Source organism: Accipiter gentilis, chromosome 6 (genome assembly GCF_929443795.1).
Source record: "Accipiter gentilis chromosome 6, bAccGen1.1, whole genome shotgun sequence".
NCBI lineage: Eukaryota > Metazoa > Chordata > Aves > Accipitriformes > Accipitridae > Astur > Astur gentilis.
The window spans coordinates 23,685,859-23,713,580 of NC_064885.1; the positions used below are offsets into that span (position 1 = coordinate 23,685,859).

General features: G+C 42.7%; 1 protein-coding gene across 1 annotated transcript in view; it reads right to left on the reverse strand.

Moving 5' to 3' along the window:
* Nucleotides 1-27,722, reverse strand: part of EPHA4 (EPH receptor A4) — a 107,451-nt gene that overhangs the window by 58,424 nt on the left and 21,305 nt on the right. The window contains exon 4 of the mRNA XM_049803648.1: nt 5,201-5,356. Coding sequence (XP_049659605.1) covers nt 5,201-5,356 — 156 coding nt within the window. The remainder of the gene's footprint in view (nt 1-5,200; nt 5,357-27,722) is intronic.

A 27,722-nucleotide genomic window follows, 5' to 3' on the forward strand; every position in this document is an offset into this window, starting at 1 on the left:
CAACTGCCATACTGCACCTTAAAAGGATTCTGATGTACTGTTTACATAATGAACAACCTTATATGATGTTTTCAGAACAAAATAATTTATTTAAAGTATGGACACATATAAAGACATGGAAGAATTATTATGTCATAAATTTAACTTCTGAAGATCAGAGGCTGTACTGACATATACTTCATATTATAGAGAACGGGCTCCAACAGCAGAGGTTAGACTGAAGCAGTGCCAGAACAAGTGTGCAAACCCTGGGAAGGAAGCATGGCAAAGCCAGTGCAAAGTTACCTACAACATACTAGCCAGCATGACCGCACGTTGTACCCTACTTTCTTATTCTTCTAAAAGCTAGAACAGTGATAATCAGCGTCTGTCTGGAAATTTAGAAGAGCACAAGTTAAGCTGAAGGAAAAAAGAGCACATTTGTTTATTTAGAAGTCTAAGCAATCATAATAAACATATGCTCAAATAATCAGCTCCTGTGTAATTACTCATTTGCAAGCACAGTTATTAGGTAGGTAAATTCACTCTTTGTTAAAAATGCAGGTCAAATATTTATCTCTGAGATATATTAAATTTAACACAAGATTGCACTAAGGGCATATATTAGACTGCAACATTTACAAAATTGAAGTGTTTGGACCTTTCAGACCTTTTTAAAAGCCTTGACCTTGGATACAAATAAGGACAGTGTTATTTTAATGTGCCTTCAAATTTTAACACCACAGTCACACAGCTCTAGTGGAATCCACATTGAGTTTCCACTGTAGATTGCTCATCATTTCATTATGGTTCATTATGCTGATAACTGTCAGAAAGCATTAGAAGCAGGAGCCTTGAGTAATAGCACTGAAATGGTAATTTAAAAACAATATACTTTCTGGAGGAAATACAGCAGTGCACTAAATTCAATTAGAAGAGGCGAATGTAAAGACAAGTAAGTGATGTTTGCTGTTTGAAGTTAGGCTTTTCGATTTCTTGATAACCTAAACTGGAGAAAGCCCTTTTAAAGCAGGCACTTTTCTCTTGCATCTCACTAGATTTGCTCTCATTATCTCTAAGCTTCTCCGGCATAAACTGTCCTAAATGCAACCGTTTTAGAAATATTTCAGGCCACGCCAAAATATCAATCAATCAGTTACTACTTGGGTGGCACAACGGACTAAATTATTCAGGGTCATTTACTGAGACAGATTTCAAGCTGGACAGTCTATGCTGGTAACCTCTCTTTTGTAAAGGGCTCCCAATTAAAAATCATTAATAATCTGAATCGAACAGACAATATAAACAATACAAAACCATCCCATTCTCACTCATAATGTGAGCGTTGTTTGTTAAGAAACAGTTAGACAACCCGACTCATTAACGGTGGGGACGCAGGACCAACTCCCATTAACTTGGGTGGGAACTGCACCTGCCTGTACCAGGCTGCATTTCACAGAATATCTCCATAAGGAGAAGGAAATTCAGAGATGAGGACCATGACTGAGACATTGTTTTCCAGCCTCATGGATTTGTGTGTTGGTAAGGCAATTTATTCTCCATTAGATTGCTAATCTTATGAAAGGCCCATCCTCTCAGCAAGTACTGAAATATAACAAAGGTCTGAATAGTTGCCTTAATGTTATTTTTGCAATGCTTCCCAAAGGGAACGGCGTCCATGTTTTCCACAGTTTGTGGTCAAGTGTATTACAGGTCAATCATACCATCTCCATGCCCAAGCACATAGCTGACAAGGCCACTGTGCTTCAGAATTGAAAGTCTAAATTCCAGTTAGGTCAAAGCGGCAGATCCAGGGCAGCTCTGCTCCTCAGTGGCGACAAGACACATGGATGATTATCCCCATGAGGCAAGCATCAGTAAGCACGTTTATGTCACGGTGTCTCTGCCTGGCCTTCCAACACAACCCACTCCACCATCTCCTATGCTCACGTCCCACCACATTCTGCTCTTACTTGCACAAGCCTTAAGCCAGACATAACTACTCACTCTAGCAGAGCTAAAACAGAGCAGAACACTAAAACCAGAGTTTAAGTTATTTGTTTAGACTGGATGCCTGGCTTACCTGAAAGTTAGGCACAGTTTTTACAACTCAACAGTGGATGAAGATGTCAGAGAGTGCTGTTATAGAATGAGAAAATTCTGGAGCACCTCTCCTGACCAGCGCATCAGGAAGTAGGTGTTGCTTTTATTACTTACCATGGGAACTGCAAGAAAGGAAAGGGAAGGGAAATTCTCCGATTCCCTTTCATCCACTAGCACAATCAGGCTAATGGAAAGCCATAACGGTCTTCCTCCCCCAACCTAGAAGGTGAGATAAGTGATGAGGCCAGCCACTTTATTACTAAAGGAAATCAATAGCCAAGGGTCAAAGCTTTACAAAAACACATCCTAAGAAGGCTGAAGTTCTTCATCTTAAAGAGTGTTTAGAAATAATAAAGACAAGGATCAATCTGCAGTCCATTCCAGGTGTTCTCTCCATATTACCCAATGTTACTTTTATTCACCTGGTCTAATAGTTCTCCAAGTGAACAGAAACCTGATTTTACAAGCCAGTGGAGCAGAGTCTATCTTTTTGCTAGAAGAATGGATCTCAGATACTGTGTTTTACTTCTTCATTAGTGCACCGTCACACTGAGTGATTACTAAACACAGGGCTGAATGAGAATACCAGGGTTAAAGAGAGCATAATGAACAAAGAAGGTGACTGATTATTATGGCTGTCAGCACAGGGGAATTGGGTTTGTCACCTGGTTTAACCAACTGGTAAGAACTGATTAGAGTCTGAATCTGTCTGAAAGAACCTTTGATGTTTACGCTCCCTTCTGTCTCCACATCTTGTCAGGAAAGGCAGACAAATGGGGTGCTTCTTCCGGAGCGGCTTCCTTCAGCAGAGGCCCTCTAAATACCTTCTGTCACTTGCCTCAAGTGCATGGGCAGAAGGCTACTCAGTATGAGGAACATGACAAACAAACAGCCCCCCCAGGAGCCCCTTGCACCCCACTCCTTGCGCAATGCAGAGGCGCACCACACACACCGGGCTGCATTTTGTGCCTGTGCAGGTACCATACCACCATCATACCAACGTTCAAACACTGCTAAGGCAGACCTCAAAGAGGGGATATTAGCGAGCACAGCAGTGAGTGGGGAAGCAAAGCTGCCCCACAAGACAGATCAAAATAACCTCTGTGTCTCCCTTCACCATGGATCACAGAAAAAGAACCCCTCAAGCTACAGGAAAATTCAAAGCTATGAAATGGGACCTCCAGAGACAGGCCTGTCTTCCAAGACCAGGTGTCCGTGGGATTGTGGTGTTGGCTTGCCTCTGCATGGCAAGTCCTCCTGGAGTGCTGCAGAGATGAATACTGAGGCCAGCACCATGGCCCTTGCCTTTTCTTCTTCTCTCTTCATATTTTCAGGGTAAAAGACCAAGATCAGGGACTTCAACTTTGACTGACCTCCAAAGACAGGAACAGGGAAGGGTGCCAGAAGTAGGCCCAAGACTTGACAAAAAAGGGCTAAGCTTGCAGGGGTATATTTTGCAATACAAGCAAACACACATATCATTTGCTCGCAATTCCCCCATCTGGAAGTGTTTTGCTCTCTCCTCATACTTCACTCACTGCACATGCTTATATAAATTCAACCAGTTGACTACTAATTTGATTTCAATTTGGTCAGGATATCACTCACCAGGACCAGGGCTTTGTGAGAAACTTTTGCTGGTATAATGTTATTTAGGGTGTACCTTCTGAACAATAGTTTTATTGCTGTAAAAAGACATTTTTCCTATCAAAATAGTCAAGCTTTATATCTCCTAGTGTAAACTATATTATAAAAAGTATGTTTCTACCCACTTCAGCAGGCTTCACAATACAGTTAGATCTCCATCCCCAGTCAGTGTTTGGCAAGGGATATATGGACCTCACTGCTTTCCTACTAAGCAAAAGCAGCTGCTCCTGGCTATGCCCAGACCTCCTTAACCACCACCCAGCAAAACTCACAGCTGAAAAGGAGGACATCACTGAAGAAGAGCTGGAATCAAGGGGGTGTGGGGAAGGGGTGAGTGCTGGCTTAGTTATGGACATACTTTGGTTTTGCCTTGTAAGGGAGAAATTAAGATTTAAATAAATGTGAGTCATCTCTCCAAAATTAATTTGGAATATATTAAAATGTTACAAAAGAAATATCCTAGCCTTCTGTCACTCACAGACACACACACACACTCTCCACATAAATATACAGCTGAACTCCAAAAATCTGGAAGCGTTTCCAATAGTTTTCATGAAAACCCACACATGGATATCCCCTGGTAAAACACAGCCCTTTCACTTACTGTTTCAAACTGCTCTGCTCCTATAGAAGTGAAAACCAAAGAACTAGATGATCATGATTTAACACCAAGGCATGCCTGGAATCCCAGGTCTTCAGCTGCGTGAGGCATTAACCAGCACATAAGACAAGGAGTTGTTCCAGCACCCCCGTGGGTGTCCTCAGTGCACTATGCCTCTTGTTCTGCCTGCTGAGGGCGTTTTGGTGGAACTAAAGCAAATTCCATTTACTATACATGATGTCATTATCTACAAAGGATAAAATAAACCATACTTTGGGTGTTTGGCTCATTAAGGTTTAAGATTTATTATTACCACACCTTTCAGATGAACACTTTCATGTTCCTAAGGGTCACCAGCTATATTTTGAGCAAATTAGATACATAATGAGATTATAAATATGACCTATTTACCCTAGGTCATACAATTATGAGAAAAGCTTTCACAATTTCTACAAATATATTTAAAGAGGTGAAAGAAGTTGTGATCTACTGGGCAGGTCCTCACACTGGACCTTAGACCTGTATTTTATTTCCAACTCTGTCACTGAGGCGTGTGAGTGACTCCTCTTTTGCAGCTTTCTCTCCTCCCAGTCTCCTGACTTGTTTAGACTGTAGGCTCTCAAGGGTCAGCACAACCATGCCACTGTTAGGAATTTAGGGCTGAGAACTAATGCTTTCTCTCCCACAAGTGTGAGCCAAAATACAAACTGTGTCTGGAAAGGGCTGTAAGAGCTACTGAATGCTGCTCTCAGAAGCAGGACACTTAGAGACACAGATCTCTGGTCAGTATTTCCTACATGCCCAGTGAAAGAAAGACAGGAGAAGACATGGATGATAAAAGAGGAAGAGACTGTTCAAAGACCAACTTACGAGTGCAGGGCATGGAGGCAGCATCATTTTCAGCTCGGAAAAAGCCCCGATCGCAGGTGCAGGAGGTAGAGCCTTCCCAGATGGAGTAGCTGTGAGGCGGGCATTTGGCACAAGCAATATCTGTCGAGAGAGCCTTGTAGTATCCGATTTTGCAAGCTAGATGGAGGAACAGGAAGGGAGAATGTTACTTGCCCAGGCTGTGATCATAAATTGCTAGCTTACTTATTCAAAATCAAGGCAGGAGACGTTTCAAAGACATCTAATGATGTCCTCTTAGCCCCAGGTGAAGAATTAACAATCATCACACTCTTAATGAGTAATCCTATATCAGGGGACACTGATTTCTCACTCCAACAAGAGCCATTTTAAAAGCTGGATTGGAGATGGTAAAAAAAATTATACTCTTCTATTGACAACGCCAGAAAATCAGCTGCCTCTTTGTGCTTACTGGGGAGTTGCATGTCGCTTAACCCATGTCCACCTGCATTCACACACACACACACAGAGCATGACAAAAGGGGTGCAATTGGTTTATTCTATGACCACTTAAGGAATGGCAGCTGACAGTCAGACACTGCCAATTTTTAAGAGGGAGTGGGACATGAACCCACTGGGATTGGCAGCGAGGCCCCCAGCCTAACATGCCCGGAAATGGCACAACTCCCTCCTGGCAAGGCAGGATTCATTTGGCTCTTTCTCCCCAAGGGAGGAAACCAGCAACGCCCTCCCCTCCTCGAAGCCAGGGCATAGCAGTAACTGCACCACTGCCACCAGGTCCCACATGCAGTTGGCAAGCTTTTGGTGACATCATCTTCATAAATGCAATGCTTACATGAATGGCTACTTTTACATCACTTGGAAAAAAATCATTAGCATCATGAATAACACATTTTAATAGTGGCTAACAGGTATGTCATCCCAGAAATTTCTCCCTTGGCTAGAGATAAAAGCCCACCCTCACCACTGGCTTTCAGCACTACAGAAAACAGAGAATGTACCCAGGCACACAAACATGTAAAAAGGAAAGGTTGTTCCTAGTATTTACTGTGTGACTCACTCTCACGTCTCGTCATTTATCACCTATGCTACCTTTAGGGTTCCCCTGCTATGCACTGGCTCCAGTATGTGGGGCACAAGCGTCAGCACAGCCAGGGTTTGCTCTTTCTGTTTTACCCTTCCCTTAGCCCCCTCATTCTTTCCCTCCTTCTTGTGTGAAGCCCTCCAATGGGAAACAAAGAGGGATTTTAGTAACACATTTATAAAACAGCAAATTACTTCACTCTTATTAACCAAAGCCATTTATGGGATTTCCTTAACAAGTCCTAACTTTACAACGTGCCGTGCACCATCTGTAAGAGCACTGGGAGATCAGTCTGCGCTTTCACTCGCTCTGGCTGTCACTGGACCAGAGGATCTTGTAAAAACACATTGCTAAAGTAACTAAGATTTATGCTTCCAGAGTTTACATGCATCACATTATTAGATAAGGTTCAACTTCCAAGGTGCTTTTTAGCCATACTTCAAACGGCCTTGGGTTTCAATTAAAATCAGAAACCACAGCTTTGGCAGGAAGAATCACGGGGGTCAAACCCAGCCTCCCCACGTCAGAGACAATTAGTCCCTGAACACAAATACAAACCCACTGGGTATGACCTATCAGCCAGGCAGTCACAGTACACAAAGGCAACTCATATAAAATAGCTTATGCTGCTTGTGATGTGAATTGCCCAGGGGAAGAAGGAAAAAAAAAAACCAAAACCACCACACACATGGAAAATTACCTTTCATTTTTTTATATGATTTTCAGTATCTGGTGAGTTATACTATCACTACGTGTCCTCTTGTGCCTGGTTTAACAGTAGTGGCAGTCGAGTGGCAGATGCTGATCTGAGATATTATTCCCAGTTATCACTGTCACAGCTCAGATCAGAAATACACCTAAGCCTGTATATCACCAGGACAGACACCAATAGGCAGAATCTTGCTGTCATACATAAAGACAAGGCATGGAAAAACAGAATACAAGAGGAGACCAGGCTGATTGCTCTTATCCACAAAATTCTATTATTCAAAGTTTTGGTTTTTTTTAAAAAAAGAGTAACCTCTAACATTACTGCTAATATGAACTTCATAGTTCACAGAAATTATTAAATGAAGAGCTGTCTTTAGCATCTTCCTACTATTAAAATACTTACATGATAAACAATCTAGCACAAGGCTGAAGATCCTGCTTGGGCTATAACGTGCTGTTGGAAAGGTAGTAAAATGTCACAGATAAAGATTTTGTGACCATTGCTCCTCCTCGTTTTCTTTTCAGACTCAGCGGTTTAAAACGGAATGGATGGTTTCAGTGGGTAGTGCAAGGTCAACAGTCTGTAATTCGAGGATTTTTTTTTCCTCCTTGCTTTATGCACTGTATTTTGTTTTCTGCTATATTAAGCCAAAATCATTAATATTTCAAGACCTGAAAAAAGCTCTCCAAACGCAGTGGCTGCTCCTAAAGCACACACAGCCATTTTGCTTCAAAAATCACTTGCTCCTGAACACTCCGTTTTCTTCGATTCACCACATTTCAGCACGTGGCATAAAAGGACATTAGAGAATGTGTTGCATTAAACCAGTAGTTCTTTGCCCCCAAGAGCTCCATGGTACCATCACTTAAAAATTCTAATCTAATGCTGTAAAAACTGTTCTTAGCATGAAGTACTGCTGACACACCTATTATAACCAGAGCCTGTTAAGGCTACAGATGGGCTTTTTTTGAAGATTAATGATTTAGTAGGCAAACAAGAAGCCTGTACAGAACCTGTTCCCTGAAAGTCTCTATTGCTTGCTCATGACAAATCTTCACGCGGCTGCTTTTCTAGGAAGGATTTGCTGGTGAGACCCAGCATGAATGGGGTTCTTGCACAGTTTTTGAAAGATACCATTGTAAAAAGATTAGTTCACATGTGCAATGCAAACTTTGAATTCAGTTGCCTAGCTTTGCCTTAATTAGTGCTTTCTGATAGTTTGGGTTTGATTATTTTTTTTTAAAGAGAGGAAAAAAGTCTTTTCTCACATTCAGATCACCCACAAGCATGACAATCGTGGTTACAATCATCTGCACTAGATCCAAGGAAAATTCTCAAACAAAAATATTTTCAACATGAAAAAATTTATAGTTTTTCCTCAGAACAAATATAATTGATTTTAAATGGACATTAGTTTGAAATAATTACGCTGATATCTTTTGAGTTCTAATGTTAAAATCTATTTGATTTCTATTTCTCTTAAAGTGAGACAGGATTTGTCAAATATTGATGGTCATTATGGAATCATTTAGGTTGGAAAAGACCTTCAAGATTGAGTCCAACCATCAAGCATGCCCACTAAACCATGTCCTGAAGGGCCCTGTCTACGCGCTTTTTGAATACCTCCAGGGATGGGGACTCCACCACGTCCCTGGGCAGCCTGTTCCAATGCCTGACAACCCTCTCAGTAAAGAAATTTGTCCTGATATCTAACCTAAATCTCCCTTGCCACGACTTGAGGCCGTCTCCTCTCATCCTATCTCCAGCCACCTGACAGAAGAGACCAGCACCCACCTCACTACAACCCCCCTTCAGGTAGTTGTAGAGAGCAATAAGGTCTCCCCTCAGCCTCCTCTTCTCCAGGCTAAACAGCCCCAGCTCTCTCAGCCGCTCTTCATAAGACTTGTGCTCCAGGCCCCTCACCAGCTTGGTTGCCCTTATTATTATAGGTCTCTTTTTTTTTTCTTTTTTTTACCAGAATGATACATGTTAAAACTGCAAAGCTGCTATGAAGAATTATGGAACTTCAGTCAAATCTGGATATAAATTTTCTCAAGCTGTTTTTCAAACTCCGTTTTCTCATTAAAACCTGATTTTCAGACTCATTGCTTTCTGAAAAAAAAAAAAAAAAAAAAAAAAAAAAAAGCAAAAAAGCATGTGCGGGCTGGAAAGCCTGCTTGCTTGGTCTCTCCGAATGCTGAATCTTCTATTAGAAAATTTCAGCCAGGAATTTCAGAATTTAAAAACACATCTCATAGTGGATGGGGTTCTAGTCACATTCTTTTCAGTCACAGCTACAACAAAATATATGCATTAAATTGTTTTTAACTGTTTTTAAATAAGCTACATTTTTTTCTGATTTGGGGGGGAGGAATATTTTGAAAAAAATTGCTCATGCAAATTTAAAGGTGTTAAAAAAAAACAAACAAAAAAACAGTGCTTGCTCTTCAGTTGTTTCTTTGTCCTTGTTGAAATGGCAATGAATCTTTCCATAATAGTTTGGTAAAGGCTTGACACGTTTAATAGTTCATTAAAAAACCAAAAAGAAAAAGGAAGAGTTAATGTCTTGCAAAGGCTTGGATAAAGAGACCATCCCAATCTTTTTGTTGACAAGTTCCTAAATCATAAAAAATGCAATGCATACCTTAAAAAAAATCTCAGCGAGCTCCAAGCAGAGGCTTTAGTAGTGCCACTGAGGCCGCACTCTGCTCTTCACCCATAAGAAGGCTAAGCAGGACTCTGAACTGGGGAGGGAAGAGACTCTGGAGCCCAGGAGGGCTGCCTGGGCTCTGAGCTCAAGATGGGACAGGGAAGGTCCAGGCGAGCCAGCCCTGAGCTGACAGCCGCTGGGCAGAAACTCCTGCAGCAGCACTGGCAACCAGGGACCAAGGCCCTAAGAAACAGTTTCTACCTCCTGCCTCAGCCTCTGCTGAAGAGGAGAACTCACAACTGAGAAAAATACTTTTTTCCAGATTAGGAGTTAATAAAGAGAATGGGGTAAATAAGCACAGAAACATCATTTTGCTCAAGTAAATCTAGTTAAGTCAGTGAACTTATATTAGAAGAAAATTTGACATAGATGTTCTAAAGAGTTTCTTTGCAGCAGCAGCAAAAAAGACTAGTGGAATGGCAGTTCTGTACAGGAGGAGGTAGGGAACAGGCACAGGAATGCTGGACTGCAGAGCCATCACCCTATAGATCACTACGCTGAAGGCTGCGATCTCCAAATGAGTTCTGCAAGGAAAGGGCCCTCAACCAGGACAGGATCAGCAACCCAACACAAACTATGCTCCCGCTGCACCCCTCCTTCCCAAAAGGGACCAGTGCACCACTGAGAACATTTATTATCACAGGCAAGTGAATAATGCAGCTAAAAATCTGTGGAGTTAGCAGAAATTTCAGAAATTATGCATTTAATAGTTTGCATTTTTTTAAGCAGAAAAATATATCAGTTACATACTCATGAAAATTTCAGAATTCCCTGAGATGCAATTTTGAATCAAATATCCCTCCACACACAACAGAAGAGGGGAAACGTTTTTTTAAGTCAATGATTGAAGCCAACTTCAATGAAAAACCCTAAAATAGTACTCTTGGTGAAATGAAGGACAAACCAAATAATTTAAGAAAAGATACTTCAGTGTCAGGTTTATAAATTTCCATGAGAAAAGAAATTTGTGTTTAAAGGCTTGAAAAAATACTTTGATAACATATTTCATGCCTTTCATCACTGGTTACTTTTTTCTACAGCTCTTCCCTGTCTGGAAATATTTTAAGCTCATGTTTTAACTACACCCTTAGGAACAAAAAGTTACTTTTATTTCTTCCCTCTAACGTTGTTCTTATTCTTTAAGAGGATGGATTTTCTCTCTCAGATTGTAACAAAACCACATCTGCCACATAAGTAGGCAGCATCTTCTCAGCTCTCTTTTACTGTTATTACCATTTCTGAACAGATTTTTGTGTGTTAATTATAGAACTCAATTGTTTGGATAGTCTCTTTTGATGAGCTTTCTGCCCTGCACCATGAACCCCTCTGTTATTGTACAGCTGTTTTACTTCCAAATGCCCATCAGGGTTTTCTAATTGTCAAGCTGTCCCAGCGACTAGTTCTTTTGACCTAAAAGTCAAAGAAAGGGAGTCACCCTTGTCTCCCCGACATGAATACCACAGGAGTCCCAATGGCCCCCCTAATACCTACAAGACAATGCCTTTCCAGATCATTGCCACTACAAGCATAATTGGGTTTGGGGTGAAATGAGAAGATTTTAAATAGGATGAATTAATGAGTTTCTTGTAAAATTAAGTTGTTCTCCTGGTCCAATCTAATTACTCACTGTAATACCCCTGAGAGGGGGGGAAAAGGGGGGGGGGGAGCAGAGGGGAGAGCTTTCTTTTGAGCCTTTCTTAAAAGTCAAGTTGTAGAATTTGATGTGATGCACCAAATGCTGTTTCCAAATAGCGTCAGATTCCTTTGATGTTCACATTGTAAGATCTTTGCTTCCTGTTAATAATGACTGTATGACTGCTGCAAATTAAAAGGAGTTCCCCATCTTTAACTTTTATCTCTGATGAGAAAACCAGTATTTCTACACACTAAGTATATATTTGTTGCATGAATGACACGAGGAAACACAAATACAATCACACTAGGCAAAGGGCCTAGATTCATTTCAGAGCACTTTTACTCCGTGATTGGGTACAAACCTGGGAAGCTCAAAACAGAAATAAAGGGACCTTGGAGCACAAATATACTATGATGTGAAATCCAAACTCTGCTTAAGCCAGTGTAACTTGTGCATGCAGGTACAGTTGCAGGTACGCACACAGACCTCCTGTGCAAAGTTACAACATAAACTGAGTGCAGGAGCTTTTCACACAGCCAAACCGAACAACCTTAAAAAAACCCCAGCTTTAGTTATTTTTTCCCCAGTGTAGCAACCTTGGCTACAAGTCTGTAGCTTGTGCTGTCCTCTGGGGTTTTTTTTCTTTTTTTTTCTTTGTTTTTTTTTTTTTTTTTTCTAAAAACCCCTGGGGACTGACCCCGTGCTGACAGGAGAGCTGCAGCCCTGGCAGAAGCGGAAGAAAGCACAGCCCCCCGGACAGCCCACAAGCGTGGTCCTCCGACGGTTCCTACAGCGAGGACCAGAGATCTGGCAGCCAGTCACTGCGGGCGATGCGACCCTGCTGCTGCTGCTGCTGCTGCTCACCTCACACCTACACCCCTCCCAGAGCCAGCTGCAAGCAGAGTGCAGCCCCTCTCCCCACTGCCCTGGACGAGGCCAGCCTGTGTGTCAGGCAGCTTCCACTTGGCTGCCGAGAGGTTCACCTTCCTGTGTCCCCCAGGCACCCAACACAGGGCAAGGAGGGGGGGCAGGCACCTAGCCCTGGGAAAGCACAGGATCCCCTGGGAGCTGCCCAGAGGCAAGGCCACCCCAGGCTGGGTTAGCGTCAGGGAGGTGGCATCTATGCCATCATGCACTGGGCTGTTCCCTTCCAACCCATGCTGAGCGTGACCCTTCCAAGGCCAAAGTCCACATCCTGCAAGGGAGATTTTATCTGGCTGGGGTTTTCCCAAAGCAGTAATTGTAAATGTTAGAAGACAGACACCAGGCACATGATCTCCAGCTGCACAGCACTGCTGAGACAACTCTCCATCAGCCACCTGCACCACACAAGCACCTACAGCAGCCACTGCAAGAGGACTCAGCCATGATGCACGAAACAATGGTGGCTACGCCATGGATGACTGCTTCAGCCTTTCTGGCCATCACGAAAGGCTTAGCTGCAGACAGCAGGACAAGGAAGAGGAGGGCAGCATCCCAAGGCAGTGGCTAGAGGTAGTCATAGCAGTACCCAGAAACCTTCAGCAACCCAACAGTGTGCTGCCTGGTGAACATGGTGAGGTGATGACCACCTCATTGATAGGTGGCCAGATTTTTATTTTTATTTTGTTGGCTCCTGGGAGACAAGAAATTCAACTGCCTATTTCCGTTTCAGAAATTAACAGAAGTGAGGAACAAGAAGCTAGAGAGATCTTTGGTGTGGAAATGAATCATGATCACCATCCAAGGTCTCTTCTTGAATCCTCGGGAGGGAAAGGGATGAGGCACTTGCTGCTAACTGCAAGGCACCAACTGCCACGGCCTGTCAAAGATGGCAAGGAGTAGCTGTGCACTGACATCAGCCAAATCCCTCTGCACCCTCAGACACATCCCATCAGGTCACGTGGACTCATATACATCCATTTCACTTAAGTGCCCCTTAACTCGGTCCTCTCCTGTAACACTTCACTTCCACAGACTCTGCTGGACCTGGAAGGCCAAGCGGTCAACATTGCCAGTGAAAACCAAGGCAAAAAAGCATTCAGAACCTCAGTCTTCTCCATGTCCTTGGTCACTAGGTCTCCTCCTCCATTGAGCGGTGGAACCGTATTTTCCTCAGCCTTCCTTTTGGTGCCTGCAGAAGCAGGTGTCCTTAGTGTCCTTCATATCCCTCACTATTTCCAACCCTAGCCAAGCTTTGGCTTTCCTAACTCCTCCCCTGCATCCTCAGGCAATGGCTAGATTATACAGTCCTCCATGGCACTTCTCGTGTGTGTCTGAGCTGTGCCAGGGGCTCCCTGCCTATCCACCCTGGCCTCCTGCCACACCTGCCTTGCCTTCTGCAGCTGCAATGGGCTGTTGGTGTGCTTTCAGCAGCTTGTCCTTTACAACCCACCAGCTCATGTGGGCTTCTCCACGTCCCTCCTGACAAGCAAATTCTTGACAAGCAAATTCCTGAACAAGCCAACATCTGCTCTCCTGAAGTCCAGGGCTTTAATATATTTTTATTTATTTATTTATTTTAATATATGTGAAGTCCAGTGAAATAAAACAGGAGAAATTAAGAAGTCGCTAGCTCAGCAAAGGGCACAAGCACAACAGGACAGGACATCTGATACAGCAATCTGTTCAAAAGAGAGCTACAGGCACAAACAAAACTGCCAGGTGTACGATACAAGAACTAGAATGGTCTATGAATCCCAGCCAAGGAGGTCTTGTTTGCCCGGGTATCATTTTCTTGATACAGCCTTCAGAGTCATTGCCAGACATTCTTACCGCACAGCCCTGCACTTGGACACCGCATACTGCAGGCACAGACCCATGGCACCACTGACATCACTACACTTCCAAATCCTCTCTATAGGGACAGAGTTTGTGTTTTTGGAGTGCCAGTCCTAAGCGGTATCAGTTCTCCTGGGTTTCACACAGAGAAATGCTATGCTTGTCTTCCACAGAAACTCTTCAAACCAACTTGTATCTCATACAGAAGAAATAAAATTGTGTCAATAACCCAATCATTTTAAAACCTGAAATCTGCTTTATCAGACAGTCAAAAGCATAAGAGAAAGAATTAAATACATATACAATTCATTTGTTAAGTAAGTTCAACAGGCACATACATGGAAAAGCCCAAAAATGAAGAGTTAGCTTTTATTCTTAAAAACTATTAAGAATTATTCTGAACTTTGCTACACAGCTGATAGATCACAACTGCTAAAAAAACCTCTCAAAAAATATACAAACTTGAAAATCTCATATTTCTATGAATTAACAATAATAGCTTATATATGCAACACCCATCTTTGCTATAGTTGTGGTATTGGGGGGGAAATAGTTGGAGGTAAGCTTGCATTTTCCACATCATGATTGCTACTGATCTTTGCCAGTGCCCTGATCTTGCATTAGCACTGTCAACACCACCTGCATACACTGCTTCCAGTCCCATGCTAGGAGGGTCAGCTGAAAAGTCTCATCCAGACGTTGTAAAAGGAAAACCAGCCCCTGGACAGAATATTTGTTGCATTGGGTATTTGTCTGAAATCAAAACAAAAAATAGAAAGCTAAAAATTCAGGGTCTGGGTAAAGCAATTACTGACCGGGGGGGGGAGACGGACACCAACCAAAACCCCTTTCTTAGTGAGAAGTCAGCATTTTCCACAAGGAATGAAAATCCCAACCTGCTCTGCTCTCTACAGGAAGATATTTGCTAGGACTGGCAATCGCAACTGAAGCAGCCAGCACTCCACCAGCGGGAAACGGAAAGGACTGTTTGTCCTTGCAATGTCTCCTGTCCGTTCCTTTCCAGGCAGCTGTAGGATCCAATGCAGCAGAGTATTAAAAGCACACATAACTTCACATTTAAGTACTTTAATGAAGAGGGATGTACTGCTGAACTGGGGACCTGGCACCTCAATGGTTTGCATTTTTATTTTTTTAAATATTTAAACAATAAACAGATGCCCTGGTATGATAAAAAACCCTCTTCTCAGAAACAGCAATTGAGCTGCTGCATACTTTTTCAGTGCAGAGAGTATTAACATGGCTAGCACACTCGAGCAAGCGCTAAGAGGATCTTTAAAATATTACTCCCTGAATCAAGTATTCGGATGTTCTCCATTTCAGAGTCCTCAAGCTGTCACTGTGCTCTATCACAGACTTCATCTACCTTTGAAAGTTTAATCACCTTTATACAAGCAGTGAGATTTAAGAGATGAGTCAACTAATCAGTTTCAAATAATTACTCAATTAGAAAAACAAGTTGATGGGTTCCCTTGAACAGAAGCAGCACAAGGAGAATCACGAAACTAAGATATTTCTAAGCAAATGTAAAAAGTTAAGGGGTTTTAAAAATAAAATAAAAACCAAACCAAAACATAGAAAAGCGTGATTTTTGTTCTTTAAGCAACAACATTTTGCAGAAGAAAAAAATCACCACTAAAGTTTTACAATATAGTCCAGTGAAAGCTGATTAATTAGCCTGAATCTCCACATTAACAAGTCCCCTAATCCTCTTGTCAGGAGACTGCTTACAGGCTTCTCTTCCCCAGTCGTTTAACAGCACTGATGGGAACAGAAATCTCTATCTCAAAGCACTGTCCAGCCAGCCTGGGATTCTCTCTCATCTCCTAAATCTCAACAGCTCTGTAGAAAGGCAATTAAAACTTCCAAAGTTAGATGAAGTCTGTGATAGAGCACAGTAGCAGCTTGAGCAGTCTGACATGGAAAGGCCAAACCCGTAGCTCTGACATTACTGTTTAAAATGTCTATTTGCTCCTAACACAAGCATCAGCTGGCATTAGCTGAGGGTCTTGGACTTAGGAAAAAGAGTGTACTCATAAGGTATTAAAGAGCATCTAATATGCTATTTTCAGTTATTTTAGAACTGCTTGTATTTTATACATGCTAACAAAACATTGCAAGTTGGCCAAAATAATTATTACATTAATACCCTTTAATTAATTGCCTATTGTCAAGAATTTGTGGATTGATCCTGCACGTAAATCCTTTAATGCTGCCTCCTTTGTGCAAGTGGAATTTCACTCCGCAGCAGAACTCAGCATAGCTGTAATGTTTTCTGCTACTGTTTGAACTTGTATCATGACTGTGATGGAGCCACGTCATGCCAGCAAACTAAAAACTACAGTTGTTTTTCTGGACTTTTTTATTCTTGGGTTAACTGTGAACAGCCCAGAGCAGAGTTCAGGCTTATATCTCCAGAGCTATATAGCAAGATGCCTTAATATGGTTTAATCATCACATCCTCTCTAAATGGCTGTATGACATTATTTAAAAAAAAAAGCAAGCCATTCTGGTCTCCCCAGAGAATTGCTTGACACAAAGGTTTTGGAAGATGCCTAAATATAGACAGTTCTGGTGAGATCCGGGTCTCTATGCAAGATAACAACTCTGCACTATTTTTGACCATTGAACAAAGATGCTGGGAAGACAATGTCTTCAAACAAATGCTGCTTTGGCTCTTCCCAGCACTAGAGAAAATAGATGGAGGTGCTTCTGAGAGACTCCCATCAACATAACTGTAAAAAACTATCAATCCTCTACTAAGTAGTACATCAATCAAAACAGTGGCGTGCAAATCATGATCCATTAAGTACTTCACACTTGATTACTCATGACATTTTAGAGAGGGTCATACAATGATGAGTTGCTTCTCTCTGTCCTTTGCTATTTGGAGTGCATGACCACTTTTAGTTCATTACCAATGCAAAGTTTAGCACAAAGCTTAATTTCAACAAGAGGAAAACAGCAGCTCAACTGTTTGTCCTTTTCTCTGTAAATTTGCTCAAGCTGTATGTTTCTTTATTCTACACAGGTTGCACCTTTTCAGAAGTGTCAGACATGGGGTATGTGCAGGTGCACCCTTGTTTAAACATGGCATTCACTACCGAAGACATTCTGAAAGCAGAAGAGGAAGACTCAAACCCAGGATTTCTCTAGATACCTTTTTTTTTTCCCTGATTCTACCCTAGATATGAAAATCAGGCTGAACATTTGCTCCTCATTGGGCTAACTTACAATACCCCAAACATGCAGGGAGGCATCTGGAAGCCATCCTTCTACATTTGTTCTCACGTCCTCATGCCTCACAACAAGGTGTAATCTCACAGCTACAGGGGAGACCAAGACAGTCACCCAAGTCTAATTCCTGGCTCTGTCACAGAGGCTGAGGACAGCTTACCTGACCTTCCTCTGGCATTCACAGACACAGTGTGTATCACAGTATTAAAAGGAAAAATAATTAATTTCCTTCCCAGCTGGCTTCACCTTCTGCTCAGTAACTTCTAGCTCATCTCCCTCCAGATCACAGGAGGTTCCCAAGCATGGATAACCCATTCTCACAGGAGTTAAAGGCAAGAAAGAAGCAGGCAGCAGTGGAAGAAGAGAGCAGGGCTGTTACTTTGGGCCCCTTAATTTGAAGAGCATAACTACACAGACACCCAGAGCGTAAACTTCAATATCCCTGCCTCAGTTTATCCACTTACGAAGTGGCAATAAAATTCACAATAGATACATCTAAAAGCTGTTGTGAGGTTTAATTAAGCAATAAGTGCACATAGAGCACTTGGAGATCTCCAGATAACAAGGTGCCCATACAAAGAGAGGTGATTACTTCTGATGAAACAAAATCTCATGGTAACAACCTGGCATACTCAGCAGGGAATATCCAGGGCTGTCTCAACTCTCCTTTTACAGCCTCAGTAGAGGAAGCTTGTGGAGATTGTTTACCTGCTCTTTTGTATCACAGGCTTTGGCAGGATGTTCGAAAGGATGCAGAGAAATGCCTGCATGGGCTGAGCGCTCAGAGCTGTGAAATACAGTCCCTATTTAAAAATCAAAGCACTGGGAATCTGCTCCTGTCAACAAGCCTTTCGATAGAGAAGAATAATTTAGCAAGAATAGATGAAATCTCCCACCTTAGGGTGATCTGGGTGGCTATAAGGAAAAACGCATTTTGGCAGTTCCCACATTCTTTTGTCAAACCTCTGTTGTCTGGGAAAGAGTGGAGTGCCAGAAGCCCTTGCAGGTAAATACTTTGGCTGTTTCAAGCTCACTTGATTCAGAGCAATAGCATGTTTATCTAGATGTCTGAAAAGTTATTAATGAGATCAGCAAATCCTTTCCATGTATAAATTACAAACCACCTTCAGCAATGCCATGTAAATTATCAAGTCAAGTGAGAACATGCTTATTTATCTGTGACAGTCTTTTCTAACCAATAAATAAAAGCAAGAGAGGGAATTATCTGGGGAGAAGGGGAGAAGTGTATCGCTCGTAGCACTGAAGCATGATCTGTTAGGTCACAAGCAACTGTGAAGTTGCTTATCATGACAACCTGAAGGAGATGCCAGCAGTGGCACTGTGCCAATCTAGAATGAGTAGGAAAGCCGCATGCTTGCTGTCCAGGCTGTACTGCTGACCCTCTTCAGGTACACTCAGAACGGTCTCCACCACACTGGTGCATCAGTGCTTGCACTGTGGAGAGCAGATGTCTCCCTCAAATCTGCACTCAGTGCCTCTTTGCATCAACACACCTCCCTGCAGAGTGAAGGAAAGGCACTGGATGTACAGAGGCTGTTTTGGGGGACCTGTTGTAGCAGCCCCAGCAAGCAAGAGGCTCAGAAAAAGAACAGCCAGAGAGATACCAGTTTTGTGAGTGGCTGCTGCAAGTTCTGGATAAGAAGTATTACAAGTTCAGCCAGACTTACCTTTTAAATCCTCTCCTAGCCTGAACTCACAAGACACATCATGCACTAATTCCTTTTAGCTGACGTATGGTATCTTTGTATCACAGCTCTGTCCATCCATATTCAAGGTCCAGATAACCCACAGATTTACAACACGGGTGCTGCTCTATGAGTACAGGATTTGGCCCAGTTGTACAATGGGCATATCACGTGGTAAATTTTGAAAGTAGGTTTGTTTATGGAGGCACCCATTTGATGAATGTTTTAAGCCAAGCTTTTCTTCAAGAGTTCTGCAGAAAGTCTGCCTTTGTGTGAGAAGATACATTAAAAAAATATATGAAATTAAATAAAATCCTGGGGAAAAGAATTGCAGAAACTGATGTTAGGCATGAACAAAAATAGCTGTGATAAGTCTCTTCTCCCCCAGCTCAGCCTTTGCCAGGCAACTCCAGGGAGGCTCTCAGCAGACACACCAGTGAGCCAGTGGAAATGATGAGTTGGGAGAGTGGTGGCACGGGCCCTCTGGCTTACTTACTCCAGGTGAAGCATCCAGAGTATGAATCCATCCACACCAGAGCAAAAGCACACTAGCTGAAAGATTACACAGTGGAGGTGCCTATTGCTCCTGTGGGAGACAGAGCTCACACTCTGGGTGCTGCAGGAAGCACACAAACCAAGGCATGATAATGCAGTTTCAAGACAAGACTAGCTCCAGCACAGGGAACAAGCCCACAGCTGACCCAATTGCTAAAGCAAATTAAGACTTCTCAGGTGGCTGGGTTAATGCTAGCCATCACTGACGAACAAATGTCAAGTTTCTTCCCTCTCTCCATGCAGATCACTGGAGGCCAGTCCCATCCCCAGCAGGGGCAGCTGATGAGCCATCCCCAGTGGGGTTTTGCCACATTGTCCTGAGCCTCCTGCAATCCTGGCCACCAGAGCAAGTACCCAGAGGGAACAGCCCACGGGCTGGGATACAGGTCAGGACACAGCTGAGCCTGCGGAGCCTTTGTCCCAGCAGTGGTGTCACACAAGAAAAGCTTCCTTTCAAATTCCTGCTGGACATCACACAGCTGCTAATTAGGAGAAAGTGACAAAACAAACACAATTTTGCTTCTAATGTGGAAAAGCATCTGTCTCTGACAAAACTATCGGCAAATAAACCTAACAATAACATCCCATCTTGGCTCATGGGCCCTCATGAGTGGCATGATAGAGCTATTTATTCAAATATCCATGATTACGTAAATTAGTGCAAGATAATAAACAAATAAATTACTTGGGGTAACCATGGAGCTATTTAGAAATGGCCAAAAGCACCACTGACTTCAGTCGAGGCCAGAAACATTTACTCTACCAAAGAATTCCGGCATATGTCTCACCAAGGCTTCACACACCCTGGAGCCGGCGTGTGACTCACATCCGCCCTGATCGTCCCACACTCTTCCTGATACGATATGTTATCAGTTCATAGTTCTGAGCACTATTATCTGCTCTCACTAAACCATATCAAGACTTAATTTTGCCTCAACAGTTAACAGAATGCCACCAGCAGCATCAAAATTGCATCTAAGATAGCTCAGGAGATTGAGGTTTTAGAATATTGTCAACAAGGTGATCTTAAACCAGTTAAACAAATCTACTTGGGTATCCATGACCATCTATTTTCAGTATGTGTCTTTCACTTTTCAAGAGATCCCAAATTCACACAGAGTAACCTCCACTTCCAAACTTCAGCCAAACAGACCTGAGGCAGAAATGTTCCCCTTTTTCTCTCTGCCTTTGTCAACGATCAGTGGATTCATTCATCCCAAATTAGAGAAAACCACTGTGCAAAACTGCACTGCCTTCCTGGTGTTCCCGTGACTGTCAAGTTTCATACAGTAAGGCACCATACAGCTACAGATGGATGATCCTCAAGAGCAGCCCCAGCAGCCATCTACAGCCTGCAGAGACTTCTCCCCTGTGCCCACTCCACAGAAGGGTTATTGCACTCTGCCTTTGACCACCAAAACTGAGTTCACTGTGAATTTGTTGGGTTCCCCCAGCCAGAAGTCCTTCAAGGACCACCGATTGCTTGAATTTTCAAGCACTTCATCACCTGATTACCAAAATCTTTCTTAGCCTATCAAAAAGACATAGGACAATCTGTTCTTTTGAAAACTAATGCTCAGATCGGTCTGTTAGTTTTCCTTGTTCCTTACCTGCAATTACATAATGCTTTTTTCTTGCCTGAATGCTTTCGTTAAGAAATATACACTCAAATAAACCCAGAATTTTCTAACAGAACCAAACCATGAAATTTGTACATAATCAAAACTTCAGGCAGTTAACCAGAGCAGGAGGAAAAGTGCTGGCTGCAATTAATTAGTTATGGTGCGTCTGATGCGTCAAGTTTATTTTCTAGACATTTTTCCTTTGTGAAAGTGCAGCCAAACAGCAGCCACTAATGGGTCAGTAAATTCACACTGTGCCAGGCAGAGCCCCAAATACATGAGATCAGCAACCAACTGGGGTAAGAGGGGAGATGGTTATTTCACTATATTTTATTCTTATGCATTTGCTTATATTTGGTGCATGTGCCACTTAGAGCTATTTTTTTAGGTTGTGCCCAAATCATCATGGGATGTAAGCAATCTTTTGAAAAACCCATATGAACCACTTTTGTCAATATTAAGTGGGTTTTGGCATTGCAAATGATTAGTGACTTTATTCTGAAATACACAAACAGAACTGTTCATCTGCACAGTAATTCCAGGGCTTCAGAAGAATACTAGGTTTGAATGTTTAACTGAAGAAGAGCAAATTCTAGGCCTAAATTAGATGTTCCCTACCCAGATTGCCTTAAAGCAACAAGGAAAGAAAGGGAAGTCACTCCCACATGGGAAGAGTTACACCGGACTCATCCATAGCCTTAAAAACTAGCTCCCCAAGAACCCTAGCTGAAGGCTTCCCGGGTCCGTGGAGAGGAAACAGAAGCCTCCCCGCCTGGGCTGTGCCCCACTCCGGGCTGCTGCTACAGCGTGCCCCGGCAGGAGGCCACGGGCAAGGGGCGCCCAGCAGAGCTCCTTCCCTGCTGTGCACAGGACCCTCAGACAGGGACTAAAGCAGCTGAGTCCAGAAGACAGAGCAGCTGCCCTGGTATATTAAAAAGTTTCCCAGAACTGCTGCTAAGGAGCAGCCTCAGCATCCAAATACTTTAATAGTTACCTGAACACTTGCAGAGCTGCCACTTACTCATAAACCAACTGCACTTGAAATTCTGCAACTGCGGATTAAATGCACTGCCTCAGAGCTCATCCGCCTTGTTACGCACACAGAGCCCATGACAAAAAGCATTTGCAAGTCAAAGCACTCACGGATTCAAGGTCAGAGTTTTCCAGTTTCAAGAATTCTTCATATGCGCAAAGACTAAAGCACTGATATCAACAGATTGATTTTTTTAGCATCTACCTCAAGACAGCAAAGATCAAGGCAATCATTATTTCAGCTTCTTGAGGGGGACTTCCCTGTCACTGTGTGTTAGCTACTTGTTAAACAAAATATTTTGCAGTAAATCACATGGAAATGTGAACTCAGCAAATGCCAGAGGCAATGACAGGCGGATATAAATGACAATTAGAAAGGTGTGTCCGGATGCTTGAGGTATGAGCCATGATAAAGTGCTTGTGAAATTTCACCTGCCTGGATTAGGACAGAGGTTGCGGCCTTCAGAAAAAGAAAAAAAATTAGATGTGCTAATTAAAAGAAAACTATATGTCTGAACAGACATCCAAATATTCCAGCCTCAGCAGGGAATAAAACCTACAGATTGTGGGAATTAGTCTGAATCAGACCTCATTAAATGGTCACAGCAAGGTTGGAGAAAGACAGTACAAGGCAATGGTTACTGCAAGCAACTCTTTAGCCAGTGAGAAGACTCAATTCTTTCCACATAATCATTCATTTGTACCCACAGGCTTCTAAAATGGATTTAGCAGGTGTCTGTTCACCTTCTCTGAGCTGCTTTTGACTTCTTAGAAAATATATAGAACTGATAACAATCCTTGCAAATTTTGAGAAAGAAAAGCAGACAGACATATACTTTAGCTGATTAAATGTTTAACATTAACAGCATCCATTACCATTACCAGCAGCTAGAGACGACTAACAAAGAAGAACATAAAATCCATTACTGCATTCAGCAAACCTTCAGAAAATGCTACTTTTTGCAGTCAAAAATAGCATACCTTACCAGCCCAGATTTCATCAGCCCATTCTGTCAGCACTAAAAGCTGTTTTCTAGGCCACAGCATTTTCCATTAATGCAATCTGATTTGCCACTGCATTTTTAGAAAAGTTAAGGTGAATGTGTGATACTGAGAGAGGGCAGTTGGTAATCCAGAAATGAAAGTCTGAAGCTCCTCATGTAGGGCAAGGTCAAAGAACACCTGCCTATGGAAAACCCCATACAGAGGGACTTGCGTACCACATTCTAGCGGTGTATTCCTAGGACCTTTATACTAAGGATATTTTAAATAAATAGTAGTATACTTCTCAACAAATGATTTAAAAATGTGGAGATAATGACTTCTCATATGACTTCATTAATGCTTGCACTTATAAATACGTCACCTGGGTAGTTTTATCTCCTGCATTAGCTGAAGTTTAAGAAGTTCTGACTATTGCTCACATTGTTCCAAGCATTATAGCTCTAACTAGTAACAGAGAAGAAAACAAGCCAAAACAAAACATAATGATATTTCTGAAGCTACAATGTAATAGTTACCTAGGATAAAATCCTGCTCGCATGTTTCTAAGATCTGTGGTACTATATAGAAGCAACAACAAGAGAGCTGGTGGCGGTTTTTGCTAGAGACAACTATCATTCATAAGCTACTGGTGAACTAAACAAAAATTAACAAGCTCCATAAAGCAATTAAAATCCAAAGTGTAAAGCAGATGTAATGACTCAACAGCCTGATCACTACTCTCATAAAACGAGCCTAATAACACATGGTCTGAGTCTCCTCACATTGACATCAACATAAATTTAAGTAGCAAATTGAAATTCTCATCATTAGTGGAGTTTCACTGATATAAAAGTTGTAAGGCAGACAAAGGAGACCCAAAGGCTGTGCACCGAAAAGACTCACAAGAAACCAGATTTATGCGCTGCACTCAACTTCAGCATGGTTACGTTAGGTGTCACTTTATGGGCCGGAGGCCAGCTATCAGCAGTTTGCGGCACAATCTGCACAGTATGTGTTGTTTTATCAAAATCTCACTCTCTAAACACAATTAAGTGGGCACTGTCACTCTCATCTTAGAGTTAAAGCACATCCTTCCTGGCAGTGAGAAAAGCCTGGAATGATGGCCTAAATATTCTCCAGTGGGTTTAACAAACAAACATCTCTCCCCCCCCAAACCACAGAAGGGAAAGAACAGCATATAAACTCCTGACTTCTGCATTTTAAACCTGTCTCATTACTGGGAGGACAGCCCTCCTCCCTCCATCCCCCCTCCTACATTGGCAATAGTAATACTGCTTCCAACTTGTGATTCAGACTTAGAAGATCATTCTCATTCTACAATTGTACCCAGCTGAAAAGTTTTAAAGATGTTGTAAGACTCAATATAATAAAACAACTGTCCTTGGTTTCCCAGATAACAAGCAAGGCTTTTTTAGCATTTAAAATAATCAATATGCATTCCATGCATATTTAAAGCCACCTTTGTGTCACTTCTTTATAAAGACAACTTTGGCCCTCACAAAAGAGGCTGTTCATGGTCTTAGGTAATGCAGAGTATATTAACTGGGCAGTACTTCACTCTTATTTTGGAATGCTAATTCAGACAGACCCCAGCTCTCACTGCACTGACTGGTCACTTGCTGACTCTCCAGAGGGTTGGCAGTGAATTAGGGAACAACAGCATGCCTGCAAGGTGAATTTCAAGCATGCCTGGGTGTCGCAGTATGGCTTGAGCAGCGCCCCCAAACCACAAAATCTGACAGGATGAGATTTAACAACCAAGTTTACATGCCAGATGTCATCAATAGTTTAGGATCAGCTTTTAACTTTGGGTAGAGGAAGAAAGTTCAAGAATTAGCTAGATGCTCCCTGCCAATATCCATCACTAAGCCTCTGCCAGGAATGAAGCAGCTATTATTCATTACTTATGCAGCTCATATCAAAGTTAGCCCTCGAACTCATGATATTAAAGAGTCCATGCTACACAGTAATTTGGGACACAACCTGCCTTCAGAAAAAGCAAGTAGGATGCTTAAGCAAATGGAAAATCCCATGAATCAGAAACCTCCACAGCTTGGGTTTGAACAGAGGAGCTTAAAGCAGCCAAGGATTTGCATGAATGCCACTGCACCCTTCCCTCCCCCTCACCTGAGGCCTTCCCTGAGGCTGTGCCCTGAGCAACACCTGGAGGAAGGCTGAGGAGGGAAAGTCAAGCATGGCTCAAGCACCACCCTGCAGTACAAGCAACTGAAGGAAGCAGAGCTGTACCCCTCAAGTCAGAGGTTGCTCAAGAAGCCCATGGCTCCAGGACTAAACCAGACAGCCTCAGGCTTCTTCTGATGTGTGCTCATCGGCACCAGCGGCTTCTCAGGACCACAAAACCTACCGAGGGCCCCTGCCTCCTCCTTTACTCTTGGGAGCGCAGGTGTTGACTCAGCAGGCTCGGGGCGCTTCAGGTTGAGGACAGCCTCATGGGAAGAGGCAGGTCTCTACGGCACTTCCAAATCACTTTTTAGCAATGCCTCGTCCATAGCCCCACTCCTTTCCTTCCCTTCAGTATCTTCCAGACTAGGCCCAGTATTAGTCAAATACCTTTGCTATCCTTAACAGTTTAAGTACCTCAACTTGCCCACCTTATTTTGTCCCAGTGCAGCCAGCAGCTCCGTAATAGGGCTTACAACATTATGTCCCCTCATATGTTCACCCTTACTTTATCTTCCCTCTTTCTCAAAAAGAAACTTCGTTAACAAAACGGACAGAACCAGAAAGACACTTCTTTCCTTTAAATGCTTTCCGCTGACAACAGACAAATATTTTTGGTGACTTAACGTTTCTAAGAGTTGGGCCATCACATGTCAGTCTACAAAAGACCGCATTCAGTTTTTGATTGTTTATGCACTTCTTTCTTACACACGCAAACAGATGCACAGGAATTCAGAGAGAAGCTCCCACTCGATCAAAGCCGGCACCTTGTTGGGCAGCGAGCTTCCCGCTCGCCTGGCACTCACCCAGTCAGTGAGCACTGCCGCCGCGGCTCAGGCGAGGGCTTTCGGCACTGGCACCTCCACTCCCCCAACACATCCTTTCTCAACGCTCGGCACTGCTGCTGTTGACCCCAGCCCTTATTCCCTGCTACTCCCTCCCTGTTGCAATGACATTCCGGGCAAGAGCTTTAAGTAACAGCCTAGGGTATGAAAAAAGAGTGACTAATGCTTTACATTTCCAGTCATACGCGGTGGTCTCCTCACAGGCAACAGCACTGAGGAGCCCTTCCTACAACACTCTATTTATCTGACTTTTTCTGTGGAAGGGTGTTCCTAATCGTATCTTAGGGCAGTTGGAAACCCAAAGTGTTTTTCCCTTTCTCCTCCCAGTCACCAGATGGCTGTGCCCTTGAAGTAAAGCCGACCCAGCCACCATGCAGCAGGACAGGTAGGGCCACCTGCCCCAGGGAGCGAGGAAGCAGAAAGGGCTGAAGGACCTCAGCACAAACCCCCAGGGGATGCAACGTCAGCTGAACCTGCTGGGATTCGGCAGGACTGCCCTGCAAATGAGAGCTCAGGCAGAAACGGCTGGGTCAGAAAAGGTTGAAACTAAAGAGGTAAGGAAGAAAGACTGACTTTTAAATGGGGAAGAGCATCACAGTGATCAGGGCAGGTGACAACTTGAGATGTCAATACGCTGCCCCTGTAAGCATTTAGTGTTTTTCAGACAGGGTTAACTGGACTAATACTAGGGGAGAAAGCACCTTCGCACCCCTCACATGATAAGAGTGAGGTCCTAATATCAGGTAAACAGGGTGACTGTCAACTTGCCATATTTTATTGCTCTGGTATTGCAGAATAACACTTTCAGACTCCTGTGAGAACACAATAGTCTGAGTTAAGAAACTTTAAAATGGGTCTCTCAGCTAAAAAATACACTTCCAGTTTATTAAAAACTAAAACCCTGTGATTTGCTAGCACTCACATAACTCTAAAGAGTAATCCTTCTCTAGCACTTCACTAAGCTCACAAGTTTACATGAGCAAACAAAATGAGTGTTGTAGGTTGAAGTTACTCTTTGATCTGGTAAATAATCCATACTGAATTCAGGTTCAATTACAGTATTTAAATTTATGACATCTACAGTGCTGTAACAAGTTAGTGACAAATGCCAGTTTCGTATAGAAAACACGCATTAACTTGCAACAAGCTAAGAAAAAGAAAAATCAACTGGCTCTATCCAGATGTATCAAAATGTACTTTGGCAGTTTTATACAGTCTTTTCATTTATTGACAAATACATTTGATTGCAATTCTAGTTTCTATGAACAACCCACTATTACAAAGAAATTTCTAGTTTGGTATACTGAAAAGTAAAATTCGCTTTACTGATATTTGTATGTGCACACTTCCATGCATATTCACAAATGCAGTCATCGTCACTGCCAAAATTTCATTTGCATGCAAAATACCTCTGGTGCAAAT